Source organism: Phalacrocorax carbo, chromosome Z (genome assembly GCF_963921805.1).
Source record: "Phalacrocorax carbo chromosome Z, bPhaCar2.1, whole genome shotgun sequence".
Lineage (NCBI taxonomy): Eukaryota > Metazoa > Chordata > Aves > Suliformes > Phalacrocoracidae > Phalacrocorax > Phalacrocorax carbo.
The window spans coordinates 27,034,676-27,057,758 of record NC_087548.1 but is presented as its reverse complement, the minus strand read 5'-3'; the positions used below and the strand labels follow the sequence as shown (position 1 = coordinate 27,057,758).

General features: G+C 35.9%; 1 protein-coding gene across 2 annotated transcripts in view; it reads left to right on the top strand.

Annotated features, from left to right (window-relative positions):
• The window catches only part of JMY (junction mediating and regulatory protein, p53 cofactor), a 71,442-nt gene that overhangs the window by 34,879 nt on the left and 13,480 nt on the right, over window positions 1–23,083 (top strand). For both annotated transcript variants that reach the window (XM_064439628.1, XM_064439627.1), the window contains exons 4-8: window positions 685–854; window positions 9,896–10,061; window positions 13,910–14,097; window positions 20,322–20,408; window positions 22,928–23,023. In XM_064439628.1, coding sequence (XP_064295698.1) covers window positions 685–854; window positions 9,896–10,061; window positions 13,910–14,097; window positions 20,322–20,408; window positions 22,928–23,023 — 707 coding nt within the window. The remainder of the gene's footprint in view (window positions 1–684; window positions 855–9,895; window positions 10,062–13,909; window positions 14,098–20,321; window positions 20,409–22,927; window positions 23,024–23,083) is intronic.

The following is a 23,083-nucleotide window of genomic DNA, read 5'->3' as shown; positions in this document are numbered from 1 at the left end:
AATCAGGCAAGGGACTCCTGTTCCTCTGAAGTCTTCCTGAAAAGATTCTTATTCATCCCTGCATATTAAGAACCAGTTAAAATTCGTTTAGTCAATCTGAATTAATTTTGTGAAGCAACCTGACAATTGAGTTAAAAGATAGATGTTTAAATTTAATGCAGTATTCTTACAGAATTGTACTTGAGGTCAAGCTGAAATTTTTGTTTCAAATTGTAATTTTTTTTTCACTCAGCAGATCTGTTTAAACTTAAGACTGCACCATGTAAGTTATCAAGGGAAACTGGAGACTTCAGTAGCTGATAATTAGGGCTTTCAGAAGCAGGGAAAATTTGGGATGCAGTTAAAAACCACTTGATATCATTAATGATATATTTTTTTTAAGTCAAGAATTTTGAAGCAGTGGTTCAGGTGTTCAGGTACTGTGTATTAACAATGGTCCCTCTGGATAACAAAAATTGGAATTATGATGATAAAATTGTCAACAAATAGCCAATTGAATATTTACATGAATCCTAAGAGTAATTACATCTGGATTTGAAAGTTAGTACTCCATAGAATGACTGTTTTCTACTAAGAGAGCCTTGTATGCTTTGGATACAAACGTGTGCATTGTCTCTGCAGTAGAATCACTAGTGATCTGAAGAGTAGACTAGTAAGCTGTCTGCCTTTTCTTCCCTTCTGTAGCTGTGTACGATCGAATGCGAGCAGACCAGAAAAAATTTGGTAAGGCAGCATGGGCAGCAGCTGTGGAACGTATGGAAAAACTTCAGTATGCAGTTTCTAAGGAGACGCTGCAGTTGATGCGTGCTAAAGAAATCTGTTTGGAGCAGAAGAAACATGCACTGAAAGAGGAGGTAATTTTTCACACCAATAAATAGGAAAATAAGACATTCAGAAAAACCCCAAACCTTAAGCAGTGTCGGTGTACATAAAAAAACACCAAAACAAAACAAAACAAAAAAAACCACCAGACTGACAGTCATTATTTTTCTGCTTGAAATAATAAATACTTGTATGTAAACTTTGACTACATTCTACCATGTTAGACAAATGGAGTTGTAAAATAGGTGCAGTGGGTTTAGTGCCACTTATTTGTGTTTTCTGTTCATCTTTTCATGGTTAGTCAACCAGGAAGACAATTTTTACTGTTAATGTTTACCGTTATCCACTGAGATGAATAAAATGAAGAGAAGGCTTAGGACAGAAAGCTACTGCTATGTAATCTCCACACTTTAGCTCACAGAGGCATGACCACCTTTTTGGAATAGTTCTGACATTCCAGATAGAAAGTGTCTGAATGTTAATAAATATACAGATGACTAGCCTGTTGTACTGCACTCTCTTTGTCTCTGCTTTACCCTAATTATTAAGGCAGTCTTCCAGATGGGGTTGTGCTAGCTACAGTTTTCCTGAGAGAAGAGTGCATGCATTAAACAGTGTTTAAATGTCTGAGTAGAAACAAGCCCACACTTATTGGGTTTTGTGACACCTCCTCAAAAGCAAAAATGCTACAAATCCACTTTTAAAATTAGCTACCATACAGATATTTGGTGGTAAGAACACTCCTTCATATTAATGTTAATTTACACTCTATCCAATCCGTTCCTTGTTTTTACAGCACTTTTCAAGTGTTTCAGCAAAGTTCTACTAAACCAATGACTGTTACAGAAAGGTTATCCAGAGAACTCACAACTTTAGTGCTGCATAGATTGGTAGGTTTGTAAGCCTGACAGACTATGTGCCTATTTTAGGCGCTTCTGTAGAAGACAGCTTGATCTGCAAGGAGAGAGAGTACATGCCAGACTCAGAGCATGAAAATAAAAAGTTTGCTCCATTTCAACACTCTTTATATTTAGAAAGCTAAGAGTTGTCTGGAAACCTGAGTTTATCAGGCTGTGGCATCCTTAGCTAAGAGCTGATGAGAGAATCCAGCAGTACTAATTGGAAATATTATATTTAGTATGTTCACATATTTAGGTCAGCCGTCCATCATCTTTTCTGTAGCTCATCTTATTTTTCTCCCAGTGGAGACCTTCCATGAATTTTTGTTGAATGAGATGTCACTCTTTTAAATGAGTGATTGTTTTGATGTGCCAAAGCATTAGAGGCTGTACAATAAAGTTTGTTGCAATACACTTGGGGGTGAAGGGCCCTGAACTGAGAGATTGGGTCTTTTGGGTACAGAAAAATAAGGAATATCTGATGGGCATGGGTGGGCATGGTGCCTTTGTTGTCCCAAAAATTTGGGGTTCTTTTCACCTGCTGTGCAATAAGCCAATCTTACACATAGAGCTGAGATTTGTTTATTCCATGTTTGCGCAAAGATGGGTGCTAGGTGGTAACTCCATGAAACTAGCATGCCTGGTCAAAATCACAGTAGGTATTTATACAATTAAATGTGTTAGTAACATCTAGTACTCACACCCCCCAGCTAGTTGTTGGTTAGTTTATTTCTCGCTTCATCTTAAAGGTACAGATGATTTTAAATTCACTATGCACGCTCAGAGAGTAAAGGGCTTATTTGGATAGGGGGCTTTTTCTAGTTAGGAGGTGTGGTTTCCATATTATGAGATGGTACAACCTCAGGGCATCAGTTTAGGACATTTTGCTGATTTTGCTGAGCTGGAATGTAAACAATGTTGATCCTCAAGGATGTATGTCAATTGTTTTGAATTTATGTTCTTCCTCCCTTTCTTGAGGTTCCTCTAGAGTTAATTATCTCTGTACACTTTAAGTTAAAGGTCAAAATAACCTTAAAAATCAGTCATCAATTTGGGATACTGTATTACAAGGTATGGAGAGCTCTGGGTCAAAACGTGGTGATGGGGAGATATGAAGACCAAATTCTTTTCTCAAACACCTTTTTATGCTTTGAGAATGTAATAGCCCTAAGTACGCAAAGTTGGATGTGACAGGCATGACTGGGAATCCAGTATTGGAGAAAAAGGGCTGCAGTCTTGTCATAAAGAAAATATTGGGTGATTATGTTAGCTAGTGTATTTGGAAGAGCTGACAGAAAAAAAACCAACAAAACAACAAATGCAACTAAAAACACCACCAAAAATCCCGCAACAAACACAAAAACTGAAAACATGATGCATTTTCTCCTTTTAGTTTAACATGTTAAGACCTTGCTGCTGTGCTTAGATATATACATTTGCTCTCACTGAGTAGGAAAAGAAGACATATGGGAAATAATTTACTCGTTTCTCTTGCATTTAATTACCTCTTCTCCAAATCTAAACCAACCCTTCTGACTGATTTTTAAGAGGGACAGTAAAAATGTCCTTGTTTCTGTAGTTTTCATTTAGTATAAATCAAGTGCTTTTATGTTTCCTAAAATGTGTTGACACTGTAAATATCTAGAAAGCTACCACATTTTCCAAGTTATCCCCATATGAAAATCACCTGGTTATGTGATTAGGTTAGTTTATAATTTTTTTGTTTGACAGATTAAAATGTTAGCCCTATGATTATCTGTATTGAAAATGAAACAATAACTCTATGCAAATCACATATTGTGATTTTTTTAGCTTCCTGATTTGTACCTCTTAAGTTCTATCTCTTGTTCTAAACTTTGTGTGAGGGGAATGATGAAAACTTTATTTTTGAGGTAGGCCAGAGTCTGCTTGCACGGCCTGGTTGCCAAGTCCTGTCCTCATGACAGTAAACAGAAACATAAAATCAGAGTGAGAATCCTTTGTCATTCTCTAAGTATGCAAAATAGCTTGGAGAAATGGAAGCAAGTGACTGGAGACTTAAATTCCAACAAGCCCGATCCTGCTTATATAGGATTCAGTAACTAGTTTTCTCTTTTTTACTTTTAGAAGCATATGGTTCAGTTCTAAAGATACACTTCAAAAACCATTTTTAATTTACATAATACATGTTCTGTGATATTTTCCTAAACAAAAATCATATTCCAACACAGTACTGCTTGGGTTTTTAAAGAATGTTTTTCATAGTTTCATAATTTTAAGAGTACTTTCCTTTCCTGTACACTGAGCCTGGATCAAAGACATATTTGCTTCCAATGACTGTGAGTGTTTAAGCATATCTTGCATTTCATGACTATCATTTTACTTTTGCCTGAGTTGGACACATCAGCAAAAATACAGATTTTATTAAGGATTTTATTCAAGAAGGGATGAATAACTATTTCTGGAAAATTATCCGTTTTTCTGTAGGAAATGGGCAGTGATTTTGGTACAGATGCAACATAATATTTTTCAGAAAAGTATGTTTCACCTTGGTCACTTTCACTGTATCTTTTTTAAAACTTTTTTTTTTTTCCGTGACAGCTTTTTGGAAAGGCTAAGTAACAAGCTAAAGTCAGGAGATCTTTGAAGATTTATTTAAACATATTTTAACTATTTTTTTAAATAACAGGCTAGGAATGCTTTTGTTTTCTTCACTTTCAGTGTTCAAATTGGCAAACTAAAATCGATCGTAAAAATGACATTAAATTGTAATATTCTTCAGTTCAATCAAAGGTTCAAAAAGACTTAGAAGTAAAAAACTGATTTAAGTGGTTATTGTGTTTAAAGAAAATTGAAAGCAGAAATCTTTAAGCACCCCAGGTGAAGTAATGGGGTGCTTTCTATAGGCAAAACTTGGAGTCATAGTTAGTCTTTTAATAATTCAGTGAGACTTTATTAGAAAATTACTCATTAACAATGATAACCTACTTTGGACTTAATAGTTACAAAAGCCCACATAAGTTCTTTTGAAATAATGTTATTAGAACATAAATTTTTTATACTTTCTTTTCGCCAAAAATGACAGGGTAATCTACTTTAAAGAGTATTAAAAAGGGCAATGCCAGCAATTGAAGAGACCATTTTTGTTTGAAGGATTTTGTGCATCACTGACATTTAGTTCCCATTTGCTGAGAGAAAGAAAAAGCTAAGGCATTTATGGTCACTTAAACTCACTGCAGTTTTAGAAAATCACTACTCAAATACCTTCTTCGGCAAACTATTTAGCTACTGTTCTCTAGGCATAAAAAATAAAACCAGGATATTCATTTTAAAAGGTGAAAATGCTTGAGAAACTAATTTAGCAGGGTTTAAGTTGAAGATTGAGACAGAAAGAATGGTAATTCAGAGCAAAGACCTGATCTCACTGAGGACACTGGTGGTGGTTAGCAGATTGTCTGTGGATTTTTGAACATTTAGTCTTCGTAAAGAAACAAGTTTATAAAAACAGTGATAAACCTTTTTAATGGGGAGATGATGTTTCTTTTAGTGTCTGCGATTTTTCTGATTGACCAAGATACTAATTGTGAGTGATCATCTTAACCTTATTTTTTTTTAATAATATTGTATCCTGTAGTATCATGGCCTGACTAAAGTTGACTCCTAATACTTAATTGGTTGAAGGAATACTTCTGTTTCACAAGTTGCTAGGTATGAGTGAGAGTCTGCCTTTTACCAGCAGTGAGAGTGCTCTGTGTTTCTGTTAAAATAATTTAGAAATTCTCTAAAATGATTTTCTGTTGGTTTTGAGGATGAGCTTCCATATTCACACTTATAGACCTGAGATTTTTTCTGAATTTTACTGCCTTCTGAGATGTCTCAGACAGCAACAGTGATGAGTTAAAATGAATACTTGAACTGGAGAACAGTCAGGATTCACATGGAGTGCATTGAAACATGACTTCGTATTCTCAGTGAACAGTAACAGATTACTTAAAAGGCTGGATAATAGAAAATTTAATAATAGTGTATTGATATGTATTGCTAGGGAAAAATAATATAAATTTTTACTGTGAACTGCAGGTTCATTGCTTCCTAAGTGACAGCAGTGAGAATCACTACAGTGTTTTATAACCTGGTTGCAACGCAATTGAGCCACCAATGTAACACGGTGGTACAGCAGCCGATGCTCTCCAGTCTGTCAAATTGGGTATTTCCAGCAAAGGGAGAAGTGTTAGTGTCACTGCACATGGACTTGTGAGGTTTCTTCTACACCTTCCACATGTTTATGATCATCCAAGAAAGATTTGTTCTAACAGGGGCTGTTGCAGGGAGGGCTACCACAACGATGCCAGAAACAGTGAGTCTGTTTTACAAGATGAGTTGAAGTTGTTTTGACAAATAAAATGAAGACTGAGATGATACAAAATTGCTCTTCACAAAAATAAGGGAGTTGGGCCTCGTAGCCCAACTGTAGACCCTGTTGCAGTAGGAAAAGGAGTAATGGTTTTAAACTAAAAGAGAGTAGATTCAGACTAGCTATAAGGAAGAAATTTTTTATGAGGGTGGTGAAACACTGGAACCAGGTGACCAGGAGGGGTGGTCGATGCCCCATCCCTAGAAACATTCAAGGTCAGGTTGGATAGGCTCTGAGCGACCTGATGTAGTTGAAGATGTTCCTGCTCATTGCAAGGTGGTTGGACTAGATGGCTTTTAAAGGACCCTTCCAACCCAAACTATTCTATGATTCTACAAAAAAATATTAATGGGAGTAAATATTAGTCAGAAACAATGCGTGTTGCTGTTCATTACTGGTGTAAGAACAAATGGTATTGTCTAATTGTGAATATATTGGAAATACGGAAGAAATTTTCTGGCAGTTAGGGAGGGAGCATCTGGAACAGACTTCCAGTGGGAGTAACAAACACAGAGTTTTGTGGAAGCTTTTTGTTTTGTTTGTGCTTTTACAAAAGCAGAATAAGAACAACAATAACAACATGGAAATTATTTTAAGAACTCATTTTATGAAAGCAGTTAATTTTATGTCTGAAAGCATTCCATGGTGGTGGAAAGATATATTGGATGGCCCCTTACTTCTGTATTCCATGTTTGGCTATTTTTCTATTAATTTTGTCATCTATCCATTTACTATATGTGTTCATAGCTCTTGTCAGAGGCTTTCTGTTTTAACCCATTATATCTTACTACCAATGTGTGTGTGTATAGATCATGTATTTCTGCCCTAGAACTACTGGGAAACCTAAGTTCGTGCTCAAGTTCTTTACTTAGTATGAATGAGACAACAAAGACCATATATGTTGTTACTTGATTTAGGGCCTGAGAGATTAAACTATTTGCTTGAGTTAATGCAGGGAGTTGTCGCATAGCAGGAAATTGGACTTGGATCTCCTTGGTTCTAGTTCTTCGTCCAACTGCAAAATGTTTATTTCCTCTAACATTGTCATATTAAAGTATTCTGTGTTTCCTTCACTGTGCTGATCAGCCTGACACCTACCAAGGATGCAGCAGGTTACTAGTACAGGTTGGACAGCAATTTGTTCCATTGAGAATTGAACTACTCTTAATGTTTTAAGAAAAAATGCTGAAACTTTCCCAAAAGTGATGATATTGTTCTGAATTATCACTCATATATAGTATCTCACATAAAGTTTTAACGTAAGTTAAAGGTCCCCTTTTTCTTTTTCATGAGGGGCTATTATATAGCTAGGATATCTGCCTGAGCACCACATGACGATATTAACTTCTCATTGCTGTTGCACCTGGAAACTGAGTATAGTGGTGTTATACCCCTAAAACAGACCAGGTAGCTGGCATCTATAATGTGTTATTGTAGGGCTAAGATTTGATTGTCAGATGGATCCTTTATCAGGCAGACACCACTGCAGCTGAATAAAACACTGAGTTGCCATAACTTGATTAGCTGGCACTTTCGAAGATGGCCCATTTCTGTCTGTCTGCAGTCTTTATACAAAGTCTGTAGACTTAAACTTGGGAACATATTTTTTTAAAAGAAAAAAATGTATAAGTTTGAGTGAATTTCACAGTTTACTGTCAAAGTAGTTGTTCTTAGTTGTGGTGGAAGTTTGAATGAGATTGCTTTAATGTGGAAGAAAAAACCCAAAACCAACACGCACCCACCCACCCCCACCCCCCCACCCTTCCACCCCCCCCCCAAAAAAAACCCCCAACCACAAACCCAAACAAACAAACAAAAACACCACCACATTTTGTTGTTATGACATATTTTTTTACTATGAGAAAATCCTCTGAAAATGCTAAAACCCAGGATGCCCTGCCTGGCCAAAGAACATTATCCTGCTTAAATGGAAAAAATGGGAAGGTTCAAGAAAATCAGTCCTTTTGTCTTGAAAACTAGCCTCTAATTCACTCCAAATATGCCATCATTGTGTCATTTACTGTTCTGGTCACAGTTAGTAATTTAATATGGAAGCAGAGTGGTAGAATGGTGTAACAAGATGTTCTGGTGTCACACTGGACTGAAACATATAAATTACACATTACTGATTGTAAGATGTATGATATTCAGTTCAGGACTTACTGAGCCTTTCAGGCTAGTAGTTGATACCAAAAAGTGCATTCAGTAAATATACAATACAGTAGAAGAAATGTTTAAAATAGACATTGCAAGAATTCATTCACGGGTGTGCTGTCTATCTGATACGGAAGGAGGCGTAATATACAGAACTGTTTCCTTACTGTTTAATTGAGCTGTGAAATCCCTATCAATGGATAATGATGCAGGTGCTAAAAGCATACATGCTCTAAAAAAAGATATAGGACAAATTTATGAAGTAAAATCCAGTAAGTCTGTTTTGTATAAAAGGCAGCACTGTGGCTTAAGCTGTGCTGCAAGCTGTGCTAGAGGATGGTGAGACATTTCAGGGAGGTATTGCTGCACTTTGTACTGCTTCATCTTCCTGGATATTTGTGGTTAACTTTTGCCTGAAAGAGGGTATTGAGTAAGATGGATTTTTGATTTAATTCAGTCCAGATATCTTTCTGTTTTAGTACAGTTATATTTAAACATGTGTGATAAAACTGAGGAAGCCCATTTCTGGCTATTAATTACAGATACAGTTTTTACACCTTGAAGAAGCCATTATAATGTAAAAACATACTAGTAAATGTTTTTCAAAATGTGTAGTGTGCTAGGTCCTGTATTTTTGCTTGGTAGATATCCCTTTTTAAAGATGGAGTGTCTGTAATACAGAAACTGGACCATGTTTTGTCAGAATGGTAAGGTAGATAGATCACAGATTTTGAGTAAAATTCACAATTACTTTTGTCCATTATCTGGTAGAAACTGTCAGAGATACGTTTTTTTGAGCAGGTAGAGAACTTGGATGTGGCCCTAACTCTACTGCATGTAGGTTGTATTGCTGCATGGCTTTAAATTCCCTCCAGAGTAAGACAGAACGTAAGATTCCCTTGCCTGTTGCAATTTCTTAAATACGGTCTGAATGGCTAACTGTATTGAGCAGGTAAATCTTGTTTGGCTGAATGAAAGAGGATGGTTTGAGTTCACTTTGGTTCTGTCTTTTGTCACATTTCTGTGTCCAACATATGACACAAATAAGAGCTAAAATAGATACAAATATTTCAATCTAGATATTTTTTTCTCCTGTGAAAGACTCCAGAAACAACGAATCCTCAGTGAAGTTTTCATTACAAGAGGATCAGTGTATGTAATTTTCCCTGTTTCTACCACCTTTTTATGGTTTTTTCCTCAGTTCAGCTTTAATGACAATTTTAACTATAGTTTTCTGGATACCGTCAGCAAAACAACTTTTAGACTTTTTGGACTGAAGTAAAGAAAATACTGATTTCATTATATATCTTCAGAGAATCAAGTAGTAGAGTAAAAGAGTGGTATGGATGCTTCACACCGCACTCTAAGACTTTCCACTTTGACAGTGACAAACAGTAGTCCAATGCCATGGCTTTTTTTATTGCCATATAGAAAAAATGCCAGATATTAAAGACGTCTTGAAGTGTGTGGCTGATCAAACCTATCTTCGCCTCCTGATGTGTTCAGTTTTAACATGTTACATTTAGTGTACCAGACCGTATGTAGATGTAATTGTAAAGTCTGTGGTTTTGTTCTCATTATCCTGGAGTTGTGTGTGTTTTATTTTTTTTTTCCTCTTTCCATTTAGATGCAGAGCCTGAAAGGTGGTACAGAAGCCATAGCTCATTTGGACCAGTTAGAAGCTGATTATTATGATCTACAGCTTCAATTATATGAAGTACAGTTTGAGATCTTGAAATGTGAAGAGCTGCTGCTAACAGCACAACTTGAAAGCATCAGAAGACTGATGTCAGGTGCTTTATGCATTTTAATTAAGACGTAATCAGTAAAAGATAATTCTCTTCCTAAGAGTCTAGTAAATCCTGTGGGAATGAAATGAGAACAGATTATTTACCTTGTTAAGAGCTGGAACTTCTAACATCAGTATTATTAAATTAAAATTTACATCTGTTCATAAGGCATATACATACACATACAGAAGTTTTGGTCTGGTTCTCATTGTTGGTGTTTGGAAATAAGCATGTAAGATACTACATAAGTTTTGGAAAACTAAATTCGGGGAGGAGGAAGTGTCTTAATTACTGGACTTGTCTCATTAAAATTTTGCATTGGTATTATTAATTTCTTTGAAGTCATTGCTTTTCAAAAGGTGTTCTGGCAAATGAAAGAGTCCTTCAGCTAAACTTTGAAGCTTGTTGTATTGCCATCTCACAGATTAGGGCAGTGATACAAACCTTATGTTTCCAGAACCTACTATACCTTGTGTACTTACAAACTATGGAAATGGCACAGGTAAACGATGCAGTGGTTTGTGTTGTTTTTTTTTTAATCCAGTTCTGTCCTTTGGATCTTTCCATAGTTAATGTTTTCATTCATGCAAGCTCTGTTATGTTGTTCAGCGCACAGGGCTTGGATAGCAAATTTTGTTATGGATAGAAAAGTCACTTGAGAAATTTGAGGCTGGATTGTATTTTAAGTTGCTTCTAGAAAAAGAGAAAACACAGGTATCACATTATTTCCACTGTTACGTGATTCTCCTCCTTTTAGGCTTGTGATGGCAACAACTGTAACTGCATGTATGGAAGCTGAGGATTGAAAACTCTGCAAATGACTTAAAGAAATGTGGCAGCTTTGACCGTGTGCCTCTATGGACAGCTAGTTAGTGCTCTAGAGGTAGATAGTTTTTGTACTTGGGAAATCAGACATTTAATTTTGGTACTGAAGACACAGTATGGTTTGCTTACCTACAGACTGAAGGAAATTCCTTGAACAGGAGGCTGAGAAGGAGCATGGATCAGAATCCTTTCTGTTTGACCTAGTGATAGTAAAACCTAATGGCCCTCAGAGATTAAGCCTGCTGTAAAAACATTGTAGGTCATTATGACTTGTCATTAACGTTTTCTCCAGAAGTCTCAAAAAAATCCCAACTCCACAACCTGACCCAAAATAAAACAAAATCCCCAGGCAGCTAAACAACCAGCCCTCTCCTTCCCCCAGGGCAACAAAATAGTTCACTGTTCTGGCTTCCTTTGCTGTTTTAAATTTGTAAAGTATTCCTTAATACAAAATCCAAATTAGTTACTTTTTCTTTTCTATTAAAGACAACTGTCTATGTTAGAAGGAATTATTGTTTTTTTAACAACTCTCAGTTGTGAAAACTGACGTATGACAGAAAATGAAAAATACAGATGTTAAATGTGTGGGAATTTTGTTCAAAGGATGAAATTACCTCTTCAGACTTCACTTAGGTGGGGGGGATAGAAGAATTAATGTGAAGAATGTGATACATAAGTGGCTACATCTCTTGAAGACTGTTCAGCACCTAATCTGAATGGAAGCATCGAAAACATATAGTGGTGTTTTAATATGTGTTGTTTCATATGCAGTCAAAAAGAATGGTCTGTTGCATCTTATTTTATACTTTTTTTGGAAGTGTACTTACAGTCAGTAAAGTAATTGCCTTTTACTTGTGCACATCTGTATGATTTGAAATACCTGTGCCTTTGTGACTGGTAGAGGCTGTTGCTATTTTACTTTTTGACTGTATTGGCTTTGCAGAGGCATTTCAGAGAGTTTTGGATTATGTTTTGATTTGAGGAACATCAGCAGAACTGCTGATGAAGTTCCAACAGAATTTTTAGAGAGCATGATTTGATTTGACTGCCAGTTGGTTGTAAGCTAGAAGAAAAACATTTTAATTTGCAAATACAGCGCAGTGGATCTGTAAAGTATCAAATAATAATGGATTGTCATATTACAAACAAGAGCAGTAGTTTTTCACTGTCATTAACCAAATGCCTGCACTGAAATTCACAAAACGTGAATTTATTAGGTTAGAATGTTAAAGGGTCTTATCCTTTCCATATAAACTATTCAATAAAAACTGTTCATACATCCTTGTAAGATGGTTTTGTTTTGGATGCATTGCTGTCAACAGAGAATGAGATAGTAGGTTGGAGGGTGGTTTGAACAAGTGCAAATGGTATGGATCATATCTAAAAAGGAATATTTCTAATTGTTTTATTGTAGATGGTTAAGTTGTTAGAAGCTTAAGCACTTACCAAATTTATAGGCATTTCAGGGCTCAGCTGTATGTAGAAAACTCTTGGAATGCTTGATGGAGGTTGCAGTAGAGTTGCCAAGGTTGCTTTTTTTTTTAGCAGTGAAATTTAACATTATGTTTTAGAACTGGTAGTTTACAGTGGTTTGCAGCTGAGCTATTGGGGTTTCACCTATAAATTCCTGTCTTCAACTCTGCATGAAAGTGTTCTAAAATAAAATTTGCATGCAACTTCTGTTTTAGAAGTGCATGGCAAAATAGAATTGTTAGCCAGAGTGTGTAATGTCTTAGAATGCGTTCTAGTGACTTGGCAGTTTTATGTATGGATGAAACTTAGTGGTTTTGTGACTGGTTTTCTTTTTGGTGGTTGTTGTTTGGTGGTTGTTGTTTTTAATGAGCACTATAGTAAAGAATCTAGTAGGTCTGGTTTTATTAGGTTTTATTTTAAGGTTAATACAGTGCTGTGCTTTCTTTTCTGGTCCTGCCATGTCTTCTGTTGAGCTGGAATTAGCATGACAATCAGAATTTGGGTTGCAACCAAAGCACAACAGCTTTTTGAAATGGATAGTGTACTGAAGAAAACCCCGCCCCACTCCCCAGATAATCTAGTAGTGGAAGTAGGAGAATTTATGGTCTTGCTGAAAGTAGTTGATGAAGATGAAATGAGGTTTGGTGGTGCTGCAGAGTAGATACTGGACAGTCATGCCAGCTGTATCTTCCTGTTTCAGCCAGCAGTAATGGATATCCCTCTTGGTGTATTACAAAAATATCCTCATTGGTATGCCAGTGAAATAAGGAACAAGAGGCCTTTGCTGCTTCTTCATCCCAGCATTCTGCAGTGATCTATAATCATCACTCTTGGCAAGAGATGAGAAGGCAGTATTCAGAGATGAGCTCAATGTCATACTGAATGCTTCACTCAGGAGTCTAAAAATCATGAGAGTTGATAAAACTATTAGTAACGACCTCCTTTTCAGGCCTGTTATGCTTTGAAGGATTGCCTTGAAGTTACCCTCCCTCTGCTGCCTCTGAGCAGAAGCAGTGACTGGGAGGTCAAAAACCTCCTAAGAGATGATTTTTGGTGTTTTGTTGTCTGATTTCCCCTTTCATGAAATTAATAGCATGTTGTGGCAGAAGAACGTCATGCCAAAGAGTCAGAAAGAGTCTGTATACCTGAACTTCATAGTGAAGAAGAGAGTCTATTGCTGCACATTGTGGGTCCCTCTTACTAGATGAGTTCCAAAGACATGCATAGACATTGTGATCAAGTGAAGCTACAGACAGAAGTGTACATTTACAGTTGCGTTCAGTTTTTAATGCTCTGAGCTTACCTGAATACCAGGTAACCCTTCATTGGTATTGATTTCTGTTCTTCATATAAACTTTAAAGCCCTACAGTGCTTTGCTGTTTAGTGCTTTTCCACTGATCTTTTAATTTTTGATAGTCCCCTGAAAGGACTGTAGGATTCTTCTACATTAAACCTTGCAACTCAGTGGGGGGGGGTTGTTGTTGAACAAAAAAAGTGTTAATCAAATATATACTATTGATTTGACTTTTTCGTTGCTGACATTTTAAAACAGAGAAGAGAGATGAAGTGGTATATTATGACACTTACGAAAGTATGGAAGCTATGCTTGAAAAAGAGGATATGGCAACTTCTATACACTTGCAAAAAGAGGAGCTGCAAAAGTTACAACAGAAAATTCGCCAGCTGGAAGCAAGGCGTGGACGTATTTCAGCCAAGAAAGCCTACCTCAGAAACAAGAAGGTATTATTAAGTTGCAAATGTCTAGCATAATTAGCAAATTTCATAAAACTTCAAAAGGTTTCATTTCAGATACAACTTCCAAGTCTCCCGGAATTTTTGTGGATTATATTTACTACTTAATAAAAGTTGTTTTACAAAGTACCAATTAAAATAGCATGTATTATTAAATTGATATATTTAAGATTCAGTTTACCTTTTAGCTGTAAAGGAATCTTTAACTACTTTGAAGCCAGCAAATAAACTTGTTTCTATTAACTAATCAGAATACTTCATGTGAAAAATACATGCTAGAATGCATGTTTTCACAGAGAGTAGTTTTATATATGTTTGCAGAAGAGAATTTTGAAGGGTGTTCACGCACCAATGAGTTTGATTTTTATTCTCTTTCCTCATCCTTTTAAACTTATGTGTCACGGATACTCTGTATTCAGCAGTTATATACGAAATCCGGTATGTGTTCTTAATTTGTAAAACTAGGTGTGCTACTTAGGGCCCCTGTTTCCTATGTGACATGATTGGGATTTTTTGCAGAAAATAATGTAGCTAATGTTTTGAAATCGTTTATCAACTCTATATATGTTAATTCCGTTTTCCCAGGATATCTTGTTTGTTGTTCCCTAGGAGTTTGTGGTTACATGGATATGCATTATTAATGAGCGAGATAGCTTAATTAGTAGAATAGATCAAAGTTTTCAGAGAGCATTGTAATACTTGTTATAAAAGAGGTTTCACACCATACTATATACTATAAGGCTATGCGGAAGCCCCAGCTGAGACCCCGTTCTAGATTGGGATCAGGGTTTGGTGTGGTTATATGTTCGCAGTCATGTCCCTTGATGTCGGAGATGACCCCTTTTTATAACAGTTCTAGTAGATTGACAGTAAAGCCTTCAGGTCTTGCCTCCCCTTCATAACTAATATATCTAGTTCTGTACCTGAATCTGAAACGTAACAGAGCAAACAAATACATATTATATTTTTGATTTTTATATTTCTTCAGTCACCGTCCGGTTTCTGATCAATACAATATGGAGAAGACTGCAAATAGATTATAAAAGAAATGTCTCTTGTTAGCCGGTTATGGGAGGTAGCTTGCTCAAAGTAATTTTATTTGCTTTATGCAAATGTAAAAAGAGAAAGTACCAAGAAGCTGTGCTTTTTAGTACTTCAAGGAATAGATACTACCTGTCACATAATGCTAATTAATGTAGGCTACAGTACAGTTGTTATTCTCTTTTCTCCTGAATGTGAAAAGACACTGCTGGCATCTTGCAAAGTATGCAAACCTGTTTAAAAGCAATAGCCTGGTGCTGTTCCTTAACTTAATGGGAGTTAAGAAATTGAGAAACAACCCTGAAGCAGGAGTAGGTATTTTTTAGCATGCTATCTTATCTGTATAATGAACTAATCACCTTCAGTTCGCTCATTGTTTCAAGGTTATGCTATGACAAAATACCTTGTTTAAGCTGAATGAATTAGTTGTAGGCTCTAACAGTTGCTGCAGCATGCCTGCTTGTGCACTGAGACGTAATGCAGAGCTGTTACAGTAGTATTGCTTGTCTGGGTCTGCACGCAGGAGTAATATAGTCGTGTCTGCTCAGCACTGTTCTGGAGGAATGTGTCTATACTGCTTTCAGGGCCTGAGGTGATGTCTCCATGTGGAACATCACCGCTGGACATGACAGCATTGACATCACAGTGCTCTCAGAACTGGTTCCAGCACTCTGCTGATTTCATTGCCCAGTGTCAAGTTATCTGCAGTTGAGTGCTGCAGTGAGATACTTAGCTTTCAGTTTCTAAAAAAGTCACAGATTAGAATAACATGTATTTAAACTTGCAGGGAGAAATCAAAGATTTTTATTCAAGCAAAAAGAATAGGCAGAATCAGTTGTTAGCCATTTTGTAGCACCTGCTAGGCAGAAAAGAAGATAGTCATTTTGATGGATATTTATGTTAGAGGCATCTACTGTAGCTGCCCAAACTACTGTTGAATAACGCAGGTCCCTGCTAAGCTTAATAGTAATGACTTGAAAGTTAAGACTCCTGTGGCTTTGATTGAAACATAAACAAGCTTTGTTTCTTGAGTGACCATTCTAGTGATATCGCAAAACACTGTTAATGAAAACTATAGCGTGTGATGTGTGTAGTTGTACTTTACAAAACTGTGAGGAAAAAAGGATTCTTGCTCTGAAGAGTTAACAGTTTAAGCATGCAGAACAAAAATACAGATGGGGTACAAAAGCTGACTGTAGATCGTGAGAATGAGCACAGTGATGACTGAAAGCTAAGTGGAGAAAAGAGTGAGGTTTTGAGGGTGCATTTGGAAAGTACATAGTATGTGGTAAGTCTCTTTCTCAAAGTCTGTCTGACTCTTTCAGTTAAGAAACATTTACTCTTGAACTGAGTCTGCTTTAATGCTTTTCAGATTGTGTTCCTGACCATGCTTGTTTCACTAAAGTATCTTAGAACTGTAAACAAGTGTTCTGTTTGGATTGGGTTGGTGAGGTGGTTTTGGTGGGGTTTTTTCTTTTTTTTTTTAAAGCATGTAAGTTCTGTAGTTGAAAAAAAAAAAGCAAGCTGTGCATTAAGTGATGTATATCACAGTCTTGTGATATATTTAGAAATTACAGTCCTTGCTCATTATTAGGTTTTTGGCAACTGAAGATTCCCTTAGGAGAACGCTTCCTTTTGAGCAGCAGGTATCATGATTAAGAAAACGATAGGATATGATTCTCTATCATCTCTTTTTATTTCTCCGAGGAGGTTGTTTCATCAACCAGCTATTTTAAAATGTTTTCTGTTGAGGAGGTAACACAGGGAAAGGGAATCAATTACTCTGCATAGAATATAAATATATAATATAAACTTCTGTGACTATAGTCTATATTAATTTTGTTTTTCAGAAATTCCTTCCCTGTTCTTGTAGTTGGTGGTTTAATTTTTTAAATGATGTTTTCAGATAATTGTACCAAACCTTTATTGATAAACTTTTACTAAAGGTTTGTTAGAAGCCTCATACAGTTGTGAATCTGAATAACTGAGCCAGCATTTTTTAAATTTATGGTTTTACAGAGGTTTATGTTCTTTCACTGTACAACCATGACTATAGCCTCTTTATTTTCGTATTTTTTATAAACAAACCTATTTGCATTTGTTGAACAATCATTTCCTGATGTTTCTTTGTGTGGATGACAGTGAGTCAGTTATTGAAAAATAAGATTTCAATAGCAGTCTCATTTTTCTTATTTTTTTTAAAGTTAGTTATGGATATTTCATGCAGGATATTGCTATTGTTATGCCAGTCTACCCCCTGCTGGCTGCACAGTAGTATTAGGTTATCATGGGGAACAAGCAGCCGTTTTATTAGGGAGATAGATTTATAGCAAAGACTCAAGGTAAAAAAGATGGTGTAAAAGATGTCTAGAAAAATATCTTTGGAAAAGTACAGTTGTAAAGAAATTGAATTATTTTACATCCAGGAAGAGTATTCCTCATCATGAGCAAACTGGGAGAAGCTGTCCTGGGGTATGTTCATAATGTGTGCTTTGACCTAGGAAGCCTCCTCACATGCTGTTCTGTCCATTTAATAGTAAGATACCTTTAATACTTTGGAAGCCCACAGTTTAAAGCATAGCCCATGCCAAAACAGATGTTAGGCAGAAGCAGTGACAGCTGGCATAGGGTTATGTGCTATGCTTTCTGCTGCTGCTTCTATTTTTTTATTATTATTATTATCATTATTATTATTATTATTACATAAAGACATAACTGCACAGAACACTTGTAGTAAAATAATGTTTCTGCACATATTGAACTTACTGAATAAGAAGCTAACCTTTTAATTGGGATGCTTTTCAATCTGAAAGCAAAGGCTCACTGGAACTAGTTAAATATAATACTAATACAGATCTCTTTAAGTATATTACATGTTACTAGTCTTAAACATGGTAGTTTATCCAGTGGTGAGGGTTGAAACTGTTCCTCAGCTCTCCTTTTTTGTCTCTAACAGAAGTACAATTTGATACTGTGAAATCAGTCAGGCGATTAAAAGGGAAATGAACATTACTTCTTGATGCTCTCTCAGTTCCTTACTGTTAGTCAACATCTTCCTTCAAGTGTGGCTTTCACCGGGGCGTAATGCTCCTGCTTTCCCAGGGCTGAGAAGGAATCAGATAATTTTCTTTAATGCTGCCACCTGTCTGGGTTTATTCCCTTCATCCTTTGTTTGCAGTCATTTAATCCTGCCTACAAGTAGAACCCTGCATTTGTCCCTATGAAATTGCAACCTTCTTTTTTTTTTTATTTATTTTAAGACTATGTCTGTAATTAGTTGATTCAGATTTCTAATACTGCACTGCAACGTGTTTTCGCCCGCTCCTAGTCTTTTTTATTATTTCAAGTCATAGAGAACTAATTACATTAAAGTAGATTGTTTATTAGTACAAAGTCACCATCAAATACGTTTTGGTCAGGTTTATCCTCTTTACAGGCTTAAAATATCTCTCATTATTGCTCTTACTCAGGAATATTTAAATACTGATGCTAAAGAGAAAATGTTTCATGAAAGTGTGCCGCCCCAAGTATTTGAGACATATCAAAAAACGCAAACCAAGCCTAATACAGGTTTTCTTATTATTTTGTATTACTTTCTTATATCTCATAACATACATTCCTTATCATTTTACAAGACTTTTAATGGAACTTAACACATAACTACAGAATAAACTATAAAGTAAATCAGTAGTGGCATTACAAAAAGGTTTTCAGATTCTCTAATAATATTATGAAGCTATTGCTGTGTCTTTGAAATGCAGAAATGAAGTGGTTTGAACTTTTGCAGCTGCAAATTAAATGGATTCTTTTCTAGCTGTAATAATTAAACTCTTTTCATCAAGGAAAAAAATTCCACAAACAAGCATAAACCCCAGCAGTGTTTAGCTATATATATATATACACACCTCTGATGAAGCTGGGACAGTATTTTCACAGAAACTTACGCTCTTGTTAGAGTGTTACTTGTATACCATAGCAAGATTGATGGTCTCCTGTCGTATAGAGGAACACCGGCTACCTTTTCATGTGATCACAGTATGTCCCAGGCCAGCTGTAGGAGAATATAGCTTTTTCTGCATTTCCAAGTGTTGAAAATTGTGGACTTCTTTTATCCCTCCCCTCCTTGTTTTTGTCTTTCTGCCATTACTGTAGTATCTTGCTTAATGGCTGATAACTCCATCAGCTGCCCCAAGCAATGCTTTCAATGGCAAAGCTCCTGTCTGGCTCCACCCAGTAAGTCAAGATGACTGATGTCTGGGAAGCCCATCACCTTGGTGGTGTTCTAGCTGCAGTCACGCTCCAAATTGCTTCCAAACACTGTCTCCTCTTACACAGCGAAGAGATATGTTTCTAACTACACATCCGACTTCGTTGTAGTTCTGTGTGGTGCTTATACTGGGCCTGACTTCATTGCCCGTACTGTATGAGGTCCTGGTCCTCAGTGTTGTCCTGTGAACTTGTCGGTCTTGTTGCGACGCTAAATGCCTGCACGTGACTGTTCCTTTGTAACTGATACTTAATTCAGTTCTTTTTGTTATCTGCCTGAAATTTGAGTGTCACCTTGTTTCTTGTCATCTAGTGTAACTTTTTTTTTTTCCTTAACCTGTACTTATTTGCAGGCAATGTAATAAATGCTTGTTTTTAAACCAGACGTTACCAATGTGAACTCGGGATAATAAGTGAACTTGCTGTGCATACATAAAATTTTAACAATTTTATTAATGTTTGTGCTTGCAGATTATACGTGCAAAAGATGAACTGACACTTGTAAATGGGAAGCTGCCTAGCTGCGTAAACAGAAGTGTGTAGTATATCTCAGAGTTAGTTATTATCCATGTACACAAATACATGGAGTTACACAAGGGTTTTGTGAAGTATTTGACAAAGCGGTGTGTGTTGACAGTTTTTTACTGGGATCATGGAGCAGACTTCTCAAGCAGCTAATACTTTTGTGTGTTCTTTTGACAGTTAAAAAGTAATAGGTGTGGGTATGTCTGTCTTGGTTTTGTTGCCATTTTATGGTTATATTGCACGTTAAATTAGCTTATCTGAGATAGGCTTTGTAATTCTTATTTTTCTAGTTTTTAGTGCTATTTGCTAAATATGACATTATACCCTGGAAATAATATTTGAAGTTCATATTTTGTAGATAACTTTTCATGTCCTTACAGGAGATCTGTATTGCAAAGCATAATGAAAAGATCCAGCAGCATCACCAGAGTGAGGAGGAATACAAAACTCACCATACTGTTCAGCTAGTAAGTTTGTTTTCTGCTGTTGAGTTTAGCCTTTAGTTAATAGCTTGCATTCCTCATTATATATTCATTAGAAGAGTATTCAGAGTGATAAGTGTTTTAAAAATGTAGTGTATATCCCTGACCGTTGCACCATGGATTTCGGTATCAAATTATGCTGGTAAGGGCGAGTATATAGCTGTGTTAGGATGACATTGAACCCAAGCGAATAAAACAGTTCTTAAATGCTAGGTTCACAGCCTAAGTGATTACTTATAGGGTTAGTCTACATGCAGTTTGCTATCATGTGCACATAGATGATTCCAGACATCTCTGAGTACAGTGTCAGATATGCTGAAATGAGTAAGGAAACCCATACACATTTATTCTTGAATCTTAGTAAGCTCGTTTATTAATTTTCTTGTTTCTACAAAAGAAATCACTTGAATTGTGTTGCATAAAGATATAGCTCCAGTTGTATGCTCCACAATTCTCTACACAGTCTCATCACAGAGAATAAGCTAGATAGTCTGACTCATGTGCTGAACAAAATAGACTTCATGTTAAAGAATATTCACATTCCGGACTAGGTCTTGGGAGCTGATATACTATCAATATCTAATAAAGATCATTGACAAAGATGCATTAAAATCCAAGTCTCTCTAATTTAGGCTTCAGTTAGATTAGTGAAAGTGATTCTATTTCATCCTTATACATTTTTAACATTGATACCTTTATCCAGGAAGTCAGCTGCATAATTTATTTTATTAAAAGGCTACTTGGAAAGACACTACATATTGGCATACTCTTTCAGGACACTGGAAAAATATTTTTTGTTTGTTTTTACAATAAAGCAAACGAATTTACTGTGTGGATTGTAGTCCATTTATCACTTCTAAAAAAAATACTTGACAAAGCTGAAAGGCTTTGTTATCTCTCAAACACTACAGGGGTTTTTCGTTATTTACTTTATGGAGTTGCCTGCTTGCATTATATAAAGAACCTCATGCTAAATTTTTTTGTCTTGTGCTAATAATGTGACTGAAAAATTCTGCTGTTACTGTAAAATAGGTTTTCAGCTACTGGTTTTCATGAAGAATTCTGAAAAGATAACTTCAAGCGTGTCCAAGCCTGAAACCAAATAAGAATTGCAATTTCACTATTCTTAATTAAAAACAAACAAACAAAAATGCAAACCAAACCTAACAAAAAACACCTTGACTTTGTGACTGCTTCAGGAGAAGTGTGATCTGACTGCGTATGCAATATGCAGGTGTGGTGGTAGAACTATCCTTTCTTCATGCTATAATCTTTTCCTCATGCTTCTGTTTTAACTTCTTTGCTCCATTGCTCTGTTATTTTCTTTCACTACATGCTTCTATTCTCTTTCCCTTTTCCTGTATCCTGTCCTTACTATTTTTCAGGCATGTTCTCCTTTTCCTCTCCCTAATGCATCTCTATTTACCTCCTTCCAAATCATGGGAGTTGACCCTTTATGAAGGACACCAGGCCACTAGCTGACTTCTGAAAATGGCAGGCAGATACTACTTTTGTGTTGACTTAATGACAATAAAAGTTCACATAAGGGATAAGAATGTTTAACTATGATAATGAAGACAGGCTTTTAAAAGTAATGCTTAATCCTGTGAGTCTTTTAATAATTAAAGCTGCTGTTTCTGCTCAGGACTTTTTCTTTATATTCCCCTATTCTATCACTTTCCTGATAACTTCTGATCTTGCATACAATGACTTTATCCATCTGATAACTAGCATTCACTTTCAATCAAACTGACTGAAGTGTAGTGTTTTGCTGAACTTTCGTGAAAATGGTTGGCTAGTTAAAGAAGGTGGATCCAAATGTGTATTTTTATGGAGGTAAGTTCCTCAAACAAGAAAAAAATACAACTCTTTTAGGTGCAAGGATGAGCTTCAATCCTTTATTGAAGTAAGAGTATAGAAAATCAAGCCATATTAAATAATTAAAACTGAAGTAAATACAAAACTTTCATTTACTGTAGTAAATTATAATGGAAATGTTTACTTAATTTGCTCAGTATTGGATTCAAAAGTTGGTGGCACTGAATTCTGTGATGTCTTGCACTGTGAAAATACTAATATGACTTGTTTTAAATGGGCAACCTTGTAATTTGGACTGTCATTTTGTTCTTGGAATGAGAGAAGATTTAATATGGGTTTGCTGCCTGGCTAATTTTTATCATTTTTAATGTAAAAGGCTTTTTCAGTATAATATTCTGTCACATCTCTAGGTAATTCTCATCTTTCAAAGTAACAAGTCTTCAAGTGTTCCAATTCCAGATTAAAATTTTTTTTACTGAGCTTTGCTTTTCTTTGAGATTATGAAAAATGAAATGCATAATATTTTTTAAGGGGAAGACGAAGGCCAAGTGTTGAAGTTCAGAAATGTGTTTATTTGAGAATTAGATTGTTATACTAACAATTAATAGAAGAGTTATTCAGTTTTTTAATGATGATACACATAGCATTGAATGTAATATTTACATGTTTTCCATATACTTTCTCAGAAGCGAAATCAGTTACAAGATGAGGAAGAAAGAAAGAGCTCCTGGGTTAGTCAGGAACGACAGAAAACTCTGGACAGACTTCGCACATTTAAACAGGTAACAGAAGAAGAGTTGCTATTTTCCAGCACTTTATTCTGCAAAAGAAATTTTCACTCA